This window comes from Orycteropus afer, unplaced genomic scaffold (assembly GCF_000298275.1).
Source record: "Orycteropus afer afer isolate SDZICR_OR568_19922 unplaced genomic scaffold, OryAfe1.0 scaffold00005, whole genome shotgun sequence".
NCBI lineage: Eukaryota > Metazoa > Chordata > Mammalia > Tubulidentata > Orycteropodidae > Orycteropus > Orycteropus afer.
The window spans coordinates 7,715,424-7,730,967 of record NW_006921592.1 but is presented as its reverse complement, the minus strand read 5'-3'; the positions used below and the strand labels follow the sequence as shown (position 1 = coordinate 7,730,967).

Genomic DNA, 15,544 nt, shown 5'->3' with positions numbered 1-15,544 from the left:
GCCAATTGAGCTTGATGTCCCCTGCGACTATGGTCCCAAGCCCGCAGGATCAACTACTCGGTCCCTCTGGGTAGCTGGCTGTGACCAAGTAATGACCATTTTTCTATTAATATTTAAAAATATTTTTTTAAAAAAACCTTTGCTATCTTCTGATTATAGTTACTGTTCCATATAAGTAAAAATTATGTTTGTAAAATCAGTTTTTTCACTTATTCATTCTTCTATTTGTTTACACCTTCTCAGTGCAGAACTGAGCAATAAAAATGACTCTGCATTGTAACTTATTCAGCTTCAAAGCTAGTCTACAATATTATTATTGTAATTATTGTCCCTGAATATAAATGAAGGCTTTACCAGCTATATCGCATGTTTCAAGCAACCACAATACGTGAATATTCAGACACATTATGCGCTCAAAAAAAAAAATTTAGCAAATGATTATTAATGATACCCAAAACAGGTTGTGTTTCTTTAAAAGGCAAGTTCCTGAAGCACTTGTCTCATCTACAATTTGATTTACAGAGATGAGACCTACATGGGAATCCCTGGGTGGTACCAATGGGTTAACACTTGGCTGTAACTAAAAAGTTGGAGGTTCAAGTCCACCCAGACATGCCTTAGAAAAAAAGCCTTGCAATCTTCTTCTAAGAAATCAGTTCTACTCTGACATATATGGGGACTGCCATGAGATGGAACTGATGTGTCTGCAAGTGGTAGACTGGCACATAGCACAAACTACACAATGTAGTTAAACTCTCAGAGACATGTTGACTGACATACATTTATTATTGTCTGAAACAGACAGACAGGTGAAAAAAAAAGTAAAGACCTCTAAGATTGTCTCTAACCTTACTCTAAAGTGTTCTGATGATCTATAATCTATATTATCACCAGTATGTGATGGATATAGAAAGTGATTAGAGAAACAAACTATTTCCTTGATATTTCCCTACTGCAAACTCAACAACACTCAAGAGAGCCCAGAAAGAAGATTCACTCTCTGCCACCACAGCATCCCAGGTAGGGAGAGTGGCCAGTCCCCTTAACAGGAAGGTTGGCAATTTTAACATTTTTTGACTATCTATCCTTTAGATGGCACTAAGGGATGTGTTAAGTGTTCACCTGCTAACTGAAAGGCTAGCAGTTCGAACCCACCAGTTGCTCAGCCAGAGGAAAGACCTGGCAATCTGTTCCCATAAAACATCACAGCCTAAGAAACCCTACGAGGCATCTCTACTCTGTCCTATGGGGTCTCTGTAAGTTGGAACTCATTTGATGGCACACAACAAGAGCAAGGATGGGAGGGGGACGGCAGTAGTTCAGTGTAGAATTCTTGCCTTCTAAGCAGGAGACCGAGTGTCAATTCCTGACTGATGCACCTTGCTCAGCCACCACCTTGTGTGCTACTGTGATTCTGAACAGGTTTCAGTGGAACTTTCAAGCTAAGATAGACTAAGGAGAAAGACCTGGAGATCTACTGTTGAAAAATCAGCCAAGGAAAACCCTATGGGTGACAATTAACCAATCCAGTTGGGCAAGGGGCTGTGATGGGCAGGGGCTGACTCAATGGCAGCTAACAACAAGGGATGGGAGGAAAGAAAGAAAGAGGTAGAATAGTATAAGGAAAATAAAACATATGTGACCAACAATATTTTTTTCTTGAGTGACTCTGAGTTCCCTGGAGTTTTGAAAGAATTCAATGTGTTGGAAAGATCTTTCCTATTAGCACCATCATGGGCCACCCTTATTCTGCATGTCCCCAAGAACTACCCTCACCCGCTTACATCTTACAATGAATCTTCTTCAATCATTGCCTTCACAGAAGTTAAGGAATCATCTCTCTTCAAAGTTTTAGCCTCCTCCTAAAGTCAAGTTTGCCTAAATTTCCACAGTGAATAAGATCATTCACCCTTGAAACAAAAAGGCACATTATGAAAAAGTAGCTTAAATAACAAATGAACATATTCACATACCCGGTAATTTCTCTTTCTCATAAAAAAGTAATAAAGTCAAGAACAGTTAAAACTCTTAATGTCTTAAGTAATTCTTGTCCTTTGTGGTTTAGTAAAGTGCATCATTTGGGAAATGTCACTTTGATACTTCTCAGTGCTGTTTTGGTTTCTAATTTAATGGCTGGTGCTCAATAGTGGTGTCTGCCACAAGCCACCATTAGGTCAGACTTGTTTTTCAGCTAAGACAACAATAGCAAGGTGGTCGATATCAGTCAGGTAAAAAGAGGTCTGGCTATTTCTTCATCCTAAGAAACAACAGTGGAGATTTTATTCTTTTTAATCAGTAGCTCCCAAACACACAATGCCATTACCTGTAAAAACATCTTCCAAAGAAACCAGGGGTTTCTTTGTACTGACCTAGCCAGGGAGGTAGTCTACCAAATCCTTCAGACAGTTGGTGGCAGTATAGAAGATAAGGTAATCTCATGATTATGATAAACTTAGATTTTACCTATAATACTCAGATTTTCCATTAAGAAACCACTAGCAGGACACTTAATGCAAATTGTTCAATGTGGTCTAGTTTAAATTCTTGGCCTCATACTCATGGAAAAGAAATGGGAAAACAGTGACATAATCAAGGAAGCACTTCTTTATTTCCAGCTTGTTCTTTGGGGTTTAACCACATTTCTGCTTTCTTCTCTCCCAGAACAAATAAGCTGGTGGCCACTGGGAGGTTACAATGATGAGTACAAACTTAAGTCACCTTATAGTCCATTATAAGGTAGGAATTTTGCTGCGTTAGGCAAACACTGCTTTAAAAAGGCTTTTACAAAAATTGTGATATAGTTCTGAAAGTCTTCAGATTCGTCCATCTGGAGTCCAAAAAATTAATTAAAAGAAAAAAACAAAATAGAAGTTTTTAATGGACACTTTTGCAGTGTTTCATTTTATGTCAGGCACTGGTCTGGACACTTATATAAATATCTAATTTAATCCTCCTCAACAATTCTACGAAAAACAACTGTTTGCTACTGAGTCAGTTTCAACTCATGGTAATCCCAAGGGTGGGATTAGAACTGTGCTCTATAGGTTTCCAGTGGCTGATTTTTCAAAAGCAACTCAACAGGGCTTTCTTGTCAGGACTGAAACCGCCAACCGTTCATTCCGCAGCCACGCATGTTAACCCTGTGTACCATCCAGGGACCCTACAATCCTATGAAGGGGATACTATTCCCATCACCATGTTATAGATGAGAAACTCACCAAAGGCCATACAACAGGTATGTGGGAGAGCGTGTACTTCAACCAAGACCACCGTCTATGCTATATTTCTCATACAGAAGGGTGGTGCAAACTCATTAACTGGTGGCCATGGCATATAGCCAGGTTAAAAGCTGGTGGCTGTGGAAAATATGTTCCTCTCTCATGGATTGCAGTAAAAGAAAAACAACAGCAGCACCTCACACTTGCAAAGCATGACTGACCTTCTTTGATCCACACAACAACCCATTAGGCAGGGCTGGGTCATGTACATTACCTCCATTTCACAACCAGGCTCAGAGAGGTTGCAGAACTTCTCCCAGATTACACAGTTAGTGGGTGGAGGGCTGGGCTCCTCCCTGAGCCTTTGGATTCCCAATCCAGAGCGCCTTTCTTTACACATGGTGCTAAAAACCTAGCGATGCTCAGTGAACATTCCAGCAAAGTCCAGGTGGCTTTTCTTTGGAGCTCAATATGCCTTAGGACACAGGAAATCTTGTTCTCTCCCCATCAGAGCATCTTCACTGGTGTATCCAGTCCACCCAGGTCTCTCTATAGGATGTTGTTATTGGATGGGCTGTGTGCAGGGGTATCAAAACTAAACAGGGCTGGGCTGTGCCAGGACTACTTCACCCTCAAACAAAAGGGATGCAAAATCAGTTGGCAGAAAGAACCAGGAACCACGGCTGCCCAGTGTTCTATCTGCTTAGTGGATCACCAAGGCTGAGGTCAGCATTGCTGTCTCCACCTCTTCAGGGCAGAACAGTACCTGAAAACTGAGCCTGGGACTCCCTGGGGATTCTATACCTGTCAGCCACAGTCCCTCTGAGTCCAGCTCAGCCCTTCATCTTTCCTGGTGCCAATTACTTAAAAGAGGCCAGGTCAGTTTAGGATGCACTGTGCTGTATTTATCCCTCTGGAGAAGATGGCCAGTAGTTGGTACAAAGAAAGACCAAACAGCCCCCAGCACTGTCCAACTGAAATCCTCATTCAGAAAAGGAATTTATCACTAACCCAGTTCTGGGATGATATTCAAAATACTGAACAACTGGTACAACATGGGCACTAACCAGTCAGGATGTCCCATGGGAGATAGAGACTGCTTGCTCTTCCCAGTACTACCCCTGTATAACGGGGACAGAAGGGGGCACAGTGTGGGGCAGTGGGCTTGAGTACATACAGGATGTACGACTACCAGGTACACATAGGATGAATTAGCAGCATTGCTCAGCAGCCTAGGATCCTTGGGACTAGAGGTATTAAAAAACACAATTCAAGTTTAAATACTGAATATTCAAACATGTAATGAATGAAATCTCTCTTCTCTTTTCTTGTGCACTCAATAAGTAAGATAACAAAACAATGGAGAGACTCTATGCTGGAACAGAATTGCAGTAAACTCATCAATGTATCAACCAACTAAAAATATTTGTTAAAAGTCAATAGATCAACCTCTTCTTCTTCTAACAGTAATCAATAGTCCTTAATAGTAGTGCTGTTGTTGTAAGTTGCTGAGCCTGACTCATGGCAACCCCATATGTGCAGAGAACTACTCCATAGGGTGAGCAAAGGTAGACTTTTCAGAAGCAGATCAATAGCTTGTCTTCTGAGGTGTGGGTTCAAACCACCAACCTGGCTAGCAGTCAAGCAATTAACTGTACCACCCAGGGACTCCTCAATAGTAATAGCAGCTTTAGTCAATTAATCTCATTTAATTTTCATTAAAACCCTATCAGATTATTATTCTCATTATAGAGACTAAAAAAAAAAAAAAAACTGAGGCATAAAGAGAAGTTAGGAAATTCCCTCAATGTCACACAGTTGCTGGTCCTAAAATCTAGTATAGTCTCAGAACCCCTGTGCTCTGCTGCTTCCCTAGATATCATGCTAGTAAATAGAACCAAAATACCAATTGTAGTTCAGAGATAAGCCAGGGATACCACTTCTGGCTGGAGTGGTTGGAGAAGTCTTTACAGAACAGGAAGTATTTAAGCGTAGAGGGGGACTCAGTGTCATGAGTCCAGAAAGGGTTCTGAGATGGGTTGCACTGTAAATCAGATCCACAGAAGATGGTCCAAGAAGGGAACAGGAGAAAACACCGGTGGGAATATGGGCTGGATTGTGGTGTACATATCCTTACTCGATTAAGTTAAACCAGTATTTTAGAGAAATCCGTCTGGCTGGAGTCAGTCTGCTCGAAGCTACTAAAGACACAAGGTGGTAAGGGACCAAAGAGGAACAGGGTAGTGAGAAAGGACAAAGGGGATAACCATAAGATACTGGGGGAAGAGAGAAGAAAGAGTCAAGAGTAACCTCAAGTCTCAAAACTGAGTAAAAGCAGGACCCATTCTAGAGTTAGGGAGGCAGGAGGTAATGGTCTACTCAGTGACCTGCCCAACAGGAGAGCTGAAGACTCAAATCTCCCCCAGTCCTATTCCTTCTCAGGGGTCATGCAATCTACGAAACAATTGAGAAAGACAATCTTATCAATGAAATGATAGCCCTCCCTGTGAGCAGGGCACACTATCAACAACTGGGGGACCACACACTTCCCATTTCTCCCCCAACCTCACCAACACAGCAGAGATGTGCTTGGAACCTCTTGGTGAGAAGAACAGAAAAGCTAAGAGACATTCACCCAATCCCTTTCTTGTTCCAGAAACATTTTGGGTATGAAGTCTTGGAAGAGCACATCTGAATACACAAATCCCCCTTATTAGCTGTATTATTGCTACCATTTAGGGGATCACTAAATGGCAGGCTTTAAGTATTTATCTCATTCCAGTCTCATAGCAGAAGAGTTAATTATTAATCTCATTTTAAAATGAGAAAGAGGACAAGTAAATTTATAGTGCAATTAATTGGCAGACTTGGGATCTCAAGGCAGGTCCTGGCCTGATTCCATGAAATCAATCAGTGCCTCTTGTCTGTGCCACCTTCTGGGTGCCTTTTACTTTAGTGGACAACACGGTCCAGTGCAAGCCCAGATGATGCTGACAGCAAATTGGCTGCCACAGAGAAAAGGTTATACCCTCTAGTGGGTTCAGAGAAGTCATTGAGAGCAGGTTTCTCATCTTGTTTTCTTTCTTTTCTGTCCACTAACTGGACACCCTGCTTCCACTCTTGTTCTCCTAGATGGTTTTTCACACCTCAGGTAGAGTCAATCTTCTAAAACTTATCTGATGATTCCTACACTCAAAATTTTCCAAGAGCTTCCTACCTTACCCAGAGCATAATCCAAATGAGATTATTAGGCCCTTCATGACTGGCCCTTCCTCTCTGCCTTCTTCTCCCTGAATTCATTTCCTTCCTTCTTCTCCCTTGTTCACTACTTTATAAGCCATTCTGTCCTTCTTACTATTTCTGGGACCCACAAAAGATGTTCCTAGCATATTGTTTTCCCAGATACACACAAGACTCCTTCTCTCACTTCCTTCAGGTCCCTATACAAATGTAACCTTTATAGGAAGGCCATCCCTAAACATTTATTAAAAAGAACACTCTTAACAATTCTAGGCTGTCACCCTCCTTATCTGACTACCTCCGCTTCAGGTGATCAGGTAGGAAAATTTTCACTGCACTCTGTGCAGTGAAATATAAAACTCCTGGAATATAAAACCAGGTTGGGGCAGATCCATAGGGTCCTTTGTACATGGTACAAAGACAGGAGGTGTGCATGGATGTTTTCTACGCACCCAGACCACTCGTGTTGGAACTTTTCCTGTTGTACACTATCTTTCGTCTGTGAGTAATTAAATGGTTTTCATTACTGTCAAAACAATAATAACACTCTTCCTTCCCTTCACTGACCTTTTTGTCTCTTACCTTCTTCATAGCACGTATCAGCCCAAGAGTCATCTTCCTTTCTCTTTTTGCTGCCATTCTCTTCCCATTGGGATATAAGGCCCATGAAACTGTCCATTGTATAGTTCCCTGCACTATCCCCAACACCAGTGTCTGGCACATACTAAAGTTAAACCAAACTCACTGCTGTAGAGTCAATTCCAACTCATAACAACCCTGTAGGACAAAGTAGAACTTCCCCAGAGGGTTTCCAAGGCTATAATCTTTATAGACGCAGATTGCCACATCTTTCTCCTATGGAACAACTGGTGAGTTTGAACCATCAACCTTTGCATCAGCAGTCAAAGGCTTAACCACTGTGCCATCAGGGCTCCCTATCTGGCACGTAGTAGGTGTTGCCTGAAGAATGGATAAATGGGTGGCATTATGGACTGGTGACAGAAACTATACCAATGGGAAGGACATGCAGCAGAGCCACAAAAGGGCTCTGGAAGGTTGGCAGAGGTACCATTATGTCAACTTGAGGCACAGGGTCAGAAGGTGAACCAGGGAAGGTTAGAATATGACTCAAAAAGAAGAGGACTAAGACACAGTTGGGAGCTCTGGTAGCATAGTGCCTAAGGCATCTGACTGATAACCAGAAGGCTGGTGGTTCATACACACCAGCCACTCCTTGGAAGGAAGATGGGGCGATCTACTTCTGCAGTGATACTGCCTCAGAAACCCAAGGAGGGGTCTCTATGAGTCGTGTCCAACTCGACGGCACATAACAACAACAAGACATGGTCACTGTGCATTACATGGAGGTCACTTGGTGACCAAAAGAGGACGGTGACATGACACTGGGTGAATCAGCAAAAGGTAGACACATGACTTTGAGGTGGAGGATGAGCAAATTATTTGTAGCTTAGCTTTTAGGCCTCTGTACTGCAGTGGGAAAGGATCAGACAGTCACTTGATAGCAACTGGCTTTTAGGAGGCCCTGGTTGGTGCTAATGGTTAATTCACTCAGCTGCTAACCAAAAGGTTGGGGGTTTAGGCTTGGTGACATACTTCCACCGAAAACCCCATGAAGCACAGTTCTGACACATATGGGTCACCAGGAGTCAAAGTCCACTCAAGAGCAATGGGTTTTATCAAAGATAAAGATGACCATTTAGGCCAGAGGAAGTATCTAAAAGAAATCCTTAGGTTTTGACATCAGTTTAAAAGTTAAAAACTGAATACTTACAGTTCTGGGTTCAAATGTATACAGAGCTCTGAAGACTTTAACTTGCCCTAAAAGACAAGGAAAAAAAACACACACACACAATCAATTCTTCCATTTTTAAATTTACTCTAAAAGGCATTATCCATTACACCCCTCAGAATTCCCTAATTAAAACCCCATGTGAGAAATTTATTTTAAAATGGAGTGCTCTTTCTGCATAGGAGGCATTTTGAAAATTTTGCTAAGTGAACACACACCTCTGGGAGCGCCTTTACTTCCACCTTTCTAGTAGCAGGAGCTACAGAATATATTATACTTAACTTCTTGTCCCACACAGAATCCTTCTAATCCTAATTTTTAAATATAAAGGTGAGTGTCTTAACAGAAATTATATTAATGTGATGATCTACAGTAATTTAATACTCTTAAATTAACAGCTTAGGATTTTATTTTATTGTTTTTTCTAAAAGAAAGAAAATGGCATGGAGGAAAAAGTACCTATGGGAGAAACATGTGACCCCATAAAGTCCCAAAACAGAGAAGAGGGTGCATTAACTAAGCAAAGAGGAAGTTATATTCACGAGTATTGGTCCCTGTTCTGTCAACCCATGCCTTTCTTTACATGTCCCTCTTCTGAGTTTCCAAAACACCCTGTATTACAGTCACTGAGTGCCAGGAACCTCATTCAATTTCCCAGCACCTACCTGGCATATGCTATAAACTTAATATTTGCTAAATAAATACATAAATAAATGAACAAATCCAAAAATGACAGGAAAAAGTCTATAGTTAACAAGAAATGACCTTTTATGAAAGAAATAGATGCTAATATAGAGAGACTACCTATTTAAAAGGGGGTAACAGTTCACAGTTTTGGCACTGGACAGAACTTCAGAGACCATCATGTATACCACGTCATTCAAAACAGTGGCCTGCCTCCAAAGTGGGATTCAAGAAGAGCAATTCAGAAATTATTTATATTTTTATCCTTTCACACCTATATTTTAATATGTTTTATGATATTTTAAAATCCCTGGGTGGCACAGTTAAGTGCCTGACTACTTATCAAAAGGCTGAAGGTTCAAACCCACTCAGAGGCACCTTGGAAAGCCAGTCTGTTGATCAGTTTCCAAAAGGTCACAGCCTTGAAAACCCTGTGGAACAGTTCTACACTGCTTACATGGGGTCACCATAGGTCAGAATCAACTTGAGGAGAACAAACAACATGATATATTAGCATGACATCATATATATATACACACACACACACACACACACACACTATGCTCTGGTAGCATAGTGCCTAAAGGCACTTGACTGCTCACCAGAAGGCTGGCGGTTCAAACCCACCAACCACTCCTCGGAAGGAAGGTTGGGCAATCCTACTTCTGTAGTGATACTGCCTCGGAAACCCAAGGAGGGGTCGCTATGAGTTGGGGCCGACTCGATGGCAAACAACAACAACAACAACATACACATACATACACATACACACACACACACACATATACATATGCATATATATATATACATGTATATGTGTATATGTTTATATACACACAACTTATAAAGAGTGAGTAGTGTATTTTTTTGCAAATAACACATACCTTGTGCGTTTGTTTGCCAACTGCTCCCACTCCCTGGGAAGTATTTTTATAAGCACTGCTATACCAATTTTTTTTAAATGTTGCTGTAAAAATAATAATAATAATAGCATAGTGCTTTTACAAAAGTAACAGGAGAGGGAAGGATAGGAGCTGTTAGCAGACAAATGTAGAAAGCTCACATTATTTACCAAAATATACGGCACTCAAAACCTTTAGCTAATAGAATGTAAACGTTATGAAGAAAGGCATTATTGCTGTTTTGTGAGTGATATCCCCAAGTACCTAGAGCACACTGTCTAGCACATTGACGCACCCAATAACTCACTGAATGAATGAATTGTGGCTAAATAAAGGAATTGCAGAAAGGCTATCATGCAAGCAAAGTCTGAAGACCATTAGCTTAGACCAGTGCTATCCAATATAACTTTATGTGATGATGCAAAAGTTCTATATCTGCACTAGTCACATGCAGCTCTTGAGCACCTATAATGTGAGTAGTGTGCTAGTGTGCCTGAGGAATTAGATTTTAGTAGTTTTTAATTTTAATTCATTTAAACAGTCACATGTGCCTGGTGGTTAGTGTGTTAAGTGGTGTAGGTTTAGAACATCAAAAAACGGAAAATGACTTAATATCCATTAAGAAGGACTATGTAAATCAACTCTGATTTTCCTAATCATCACATAATATATAGTCATTTACAAAGGATGCTGGACAGAACAGAATTTCAAATCCTCATCGACTCCAGACTTTCTGAAGCAATGGAGGATGGATGAACCCCTGAAATGATTACCCTGAAAACATCTTTAAACCTTAAAGCAAAAATATCCCCTGAAATCTTCTTAAAACAGTTTAGCTTAACAAAGTAAAAATGTCTGCCTTGAGCATAATGCCCTTTTAAGAACTATCTATCTGGGATCAAATTGACAACAGCAACTCAAAGATTAGATGGAACCTTAGGGCGGAGTGAGAGAGCTTACATTAATGGAGAAGGAACACTTAGAAAAGGAGGGTGAGCATGTTACACAACTCAAAGAATGTAATCAGTATTACTGAATTGTGTAGGTAAAAACTGCTGAATTGCTGTGTTTTACTGTATATACCTCCAATAATAACAACAAAATAAACTTAACAAAAAGAAAAAGAAAAAAGGATACTGCAGACATATCCACAAACATTGATGTAGAAAAAAGCCTACAAAATATTTCGTGAAAAATGTGATAGAGGAGTATTTCAAGTACCATCCCAAGCATGTTAATAAAACACACTGACACACCCCATGAATGTTGTCACCGCTTAGGGGGATTTTCACATTCCACTTTACAGGTACTGTTTATATCCACTACATTAATTTTATAATCCGTGAAAACAGTAAAGCTACTGGATGGGCAGGGGTACATCATTCTCTTTCTTCTAAACTTCCTAATATAGAAGCACAGTTCAGTGTGGAGTGTCTACACAAAAAACTATTTTTGAAATCTCAATTCCAGTGTTAGATCTCTCTCCTGCTTCATGAGGGCAGAGTTAAAGAGAGAAGAAAACGTGAAACCTTTTTTTGTTGTTAAGAGTTTGTTTTCAGCCACACCCACGTAGCAGAGAGAAAGGACACATCAAACAGAAGGAGGAGAAGCCAGGAGAAACATTTTCTGCTGACCCAGATTTTCTCTCTGGAAGTGGAGATTAGTTATCTTGATTACTCCATATTCTTCCAAGAAGGCATTCCACAAGGAAGCAGTCCACTCTTGAACAAAAGAAACTTTCTTGTTTCCTTAAAGAAAAGGCAGTTATGTGATATGCTGTTGCTAATTTTGGAAATATCAACTTAAAGAGTTTAGATACAATTCGACATAAAGAACTTGAAAACATACTCAAGAGTATGTTTAAGCCACTGAATTCTGTGATTTTATCTTTCATGGTTTGCTTCCTTAAAATGCTCACAACTGAAAGAAAGTGGAAATTTATTTGCATTTTGATTTATGATAAACATTGAACACCAGGCAACTTCTAAGGCTATTATGCAAGAGAACAGTCTATCTGTATAATGCTTTCCCATACACAATCATATCTATCAATGTGGGGACATTGGCCTCTTATGGATCTCTTTTAATCCAAATATTACAAATATTCTCCACCGTAACTTATGCCATTCAAAATTAAATAAAACGGAAATGAAAGAATATGATAGAAACAGCCAGAGGATATGAAAGAAATGCTTAAAAGAAAAAAGAAAAACAGATGATTCTCATGATCACAGTTTAACAATCCTGGATATTCTCTCAAGAGAATAATAATGGATGACAGTTCACTGATCATGTTTAGTGAAAGAAGGTAGATTCACAAATGTAAAATATAAAATGATTGGTTGTGTCCATGCACATGCAGCGAGGCTAACTGAATGGCATCTTTGGATTCCCTTCATCTTGATCTCATGAAAGTCTGGTTACATATAACAGAGAGAGAGAAAGTGAAGCTAAAAAGACTGTGTGAATTACTTGAAATCACCCTGGAATTCATCCTAAATTAAGACTGGAAAGAGGTTCAATCTTTTCTCTGATGATTTAGATCTAGCTAGTCTGGACTGGAAGCTCTGGTAGCATAGTGCCTAAGGCGCTTGACTGCTAACCAGAAGGCTGGTGGTTCAAACTCACCAGCCACTCCTCGGAGGGACGATGGGGCAATCTACTTCCTAATGATACTGCCTCCAAGACCCAAGGAGGGGTCACTATGAGTCAGGTCTGACTGGATCGCACATAACAACAACAACAGTCTGGACTAGCAAGTGAATGACAGTCAGGGGTTTCAGAAGGGCTGGCCTCTTGTAAGCAAGATAAGCAAATTCTCACCATACCAGCAGCAGCAGGCCCCTGCTGGCTTCTCACTCTGCTGACTCATCACCTTGCCAGCCACACCTTTCCTTTTTTCATTATAACTCCATCCTGCTCCTATAAAGATGGGGTACTACACTAGTCATCACCCAAACAATATATTTTCTTCTGGAGTTAGGCTAATTTCAGTAAACTAATTCTTGTCCATGGGGGTTGAGCCAGGTGAACCAGGAAGGGGATGAGGTTGAGCCAGGAAGGGGATTTGGGGCAAGGTGTTTTACAGGCAAAGGGCAAGAGAATTTTCTGCTTCTGAGGGATGAAAACAGGTCATGTATTGGTCCATCTCTGAGGCCATAAAACAGCACTAAGAAGGACTGTGGCTTACAAAGTCAAACACAATTTCTAATCTATTTTCTGTTGGTGCAAGAGCAGAGGAGAAACTTCTAAAGAGCTACAAAGACAGCAAGACAGCATTAAAAAGGGACTAGTCAAAATGGATAAAGACATAAGATAAACAAGAGAAGTAACTATTCAAAATATCAGACTAATCATCAGATAATTTATCTTCTGCTTGACAATGTTAGGAATCATGAGACACTACACGGACTTCATTCATAATAGCTATAATAATCACAACATACCCATGATGGTGATTACAAGCAAATTTACTGACAGTATTTTCAACCAGGGTATGGAGCAACTGATTTCTCGAGTATTGCAGTGAGAGTTTCAACTGGAACAACCAATGTAGAAAATTGTTTGGCAACAGTACAAATTCAGTTTTCACAAGTCTTTGCTACCACTCCTGTCAGTTTGTTTTACTGTGGTGGCTTGCATGTTGCTGTGAGGCTGGAGGCTATGCCACTGGCATTTCAGATACCAGCAGAGTCACCCATGGTGGACAGGTTTCAAGAGCTTCCAGACTAAGACAGACTCGGAAGAAGGAAGGGGCCGTCCACTTCTAAAAGAAATGGCCCGTGAAAAACCTTTTGAGTATCAGTGAAACACTGTCTGATATAACACTGGAAAACTTTATGAATACCCCTGAAACACTGTTACATATAGCGGGGATTGTGAGGCTAGCAGAGGACTGGGCAGTGTTTCATTCTGTTGTAGACAGGATTGCTATGAGTTGGAGCTGATTCGGCAGCACTTAACAACAACAGGGCTTTGAGATCTGACATTACCCTTCTGTGAAGCACACATACCTAGAAAACCCTGTACTGCATCTTTTTGCAGGACTACAGTACATACAAAAATAAACCCTCCCTGATTGTTTCACTACTCCCAGAGCAAAGCAAGTCACAACATTTTTAAATGGCAGATCATGACCAATCAGTATAATGGGAAATTAAGTTAGTGGCTCTTTAAAAAACTAAACAAAACAGAAAAGATCAGAGTATACTGTACATAATACAAGTAAAATGGTTTTGAGAAATTTTTGTTTCATTAGGATAGACCAATAAAAGATGGATGTATGTTTATTTTTAGAAATTTACTAATATATACTTTGGCATAATGCCAAATGGTCAAAGCATCTGTAACAGACAGGAACCACAAGTCCTCAACACTGCTGACTGAAGCCTACTGGACTTGCGCAATACTAAAAAATGCTCTCTTTAAAATGAGGAAAAGCAAGATATTTTGCACTAGCTCTGCCAGCACAGCTAATCCAGTGGCGATGTTGTAAGCTTTCCTTCCTCCCTAATAGTAACGGAGCTCAAGACATATCATCTCTTCATCTTCTCGGCTTGAGAATTTGCTTCATGGCAGTGATGCAATGTCACCGAACACAATCCCACAAAGGATAGAATGATTTTCCAAATTTATTAACTACGGTGAGTTTTTTTTTTTTTTTTTAAGTACTGTCTCAATGTTAATTCTCAATCTATCTCTATCAATTTTTAGTATTTATATAATATTTTGTACATAATATTCATAGCCTCACAATCATTAACAACAATTATGTTGTTCTTATTTGCTATCAAGTTGGACCTGACTCATAGTGACCCCTCCTTGGGTTTCCAAGGCAGTATCACTACAGAAGTAGATTGCCAAATCTTCCTTTTGAGGAGTGGCTGGTGGGTTTGAACTACCAGCCTTCCGGTTAGCAGTCAAGTGCCTTAGGAACTATGCTACCAGAACTTATAACTTACATATATATATATATTATTATTTTTTGTTGTTGTTGTTGTTGTTATGTGCCATCGAGTCAGACCCGACTCATAGTGACCCCTCCTTGGGTTGCCAAGGCAGAAGTACATTGCCCCATCTTCCCCTATCTTCCTTCCGAGGAGTGGCTGGTGGGTTTGAACCGCCAGCCTTCTGGTTAGCAGTCAAGTGCCTTAGGCACTACACTACCAGAGCTCCTATCTATCTATCTATATATACACACACACACACATACATATATGTGTTTTAAAATGACCTAACCATATCACCCCATGGAAGAGCACAAAATATAAATAAATATACTTATTCTTCCAACTGGGTAAGAAGATTTCCACACATAAAGCATACAGGAAGAGAAGACATTTGGACTAAATTACACTTAGAATGCTTACCTACTTCTCAATGTGAATATTAAGATTCTAACAATAAATTTAAATGGCATGCCCTGTTTGGATTACTGGTGCTGCTCCACTGATTAGGCATAAGGAGCGCCTATGCAATCTACAATCTCTGCTCAAGCACAAGTCTCAGTGGTCCAGAAATGGCAATGAAGTAGGCATTCTGTCATTTGGTCAGCTACCCAAAACTGAATAGATTTTTGCAGAAAAACAAGACTAATGCAAATTTCTACATATACATATTTATTCCTAAGGCCTACTTTACAAGTGTACATGTGTATTTGCATATACTGAGTCTTAGAATAAAATACATAT

At 40.1% G+C, this 15,544-nt stretch overlaps 1 protein-coding gene across 1 annotated transcript in view; it reads right to left on the bottom strand.

Moving 5' to 3' along the window:
• The window catches only part of OSTF1 (osteoclast stimulating factor 1), a 30,490-nt gene extending 26,872 nt beyond the window's left edge, over positions 1-3,618 (bottom strand). The window contains exon 1 of the mRNA XM_042780603.1: positions 3,493-3,618. Within this exon, the coding sequence (XP_042636537.1) occupies positions 3,493-3,618 (126 nt within the window). The remainder of the gene's footprint in view (positions 1-3,492) is intronic.
• Positions 3,619-15,544: the final 11,926 nt, after the last annotated feature.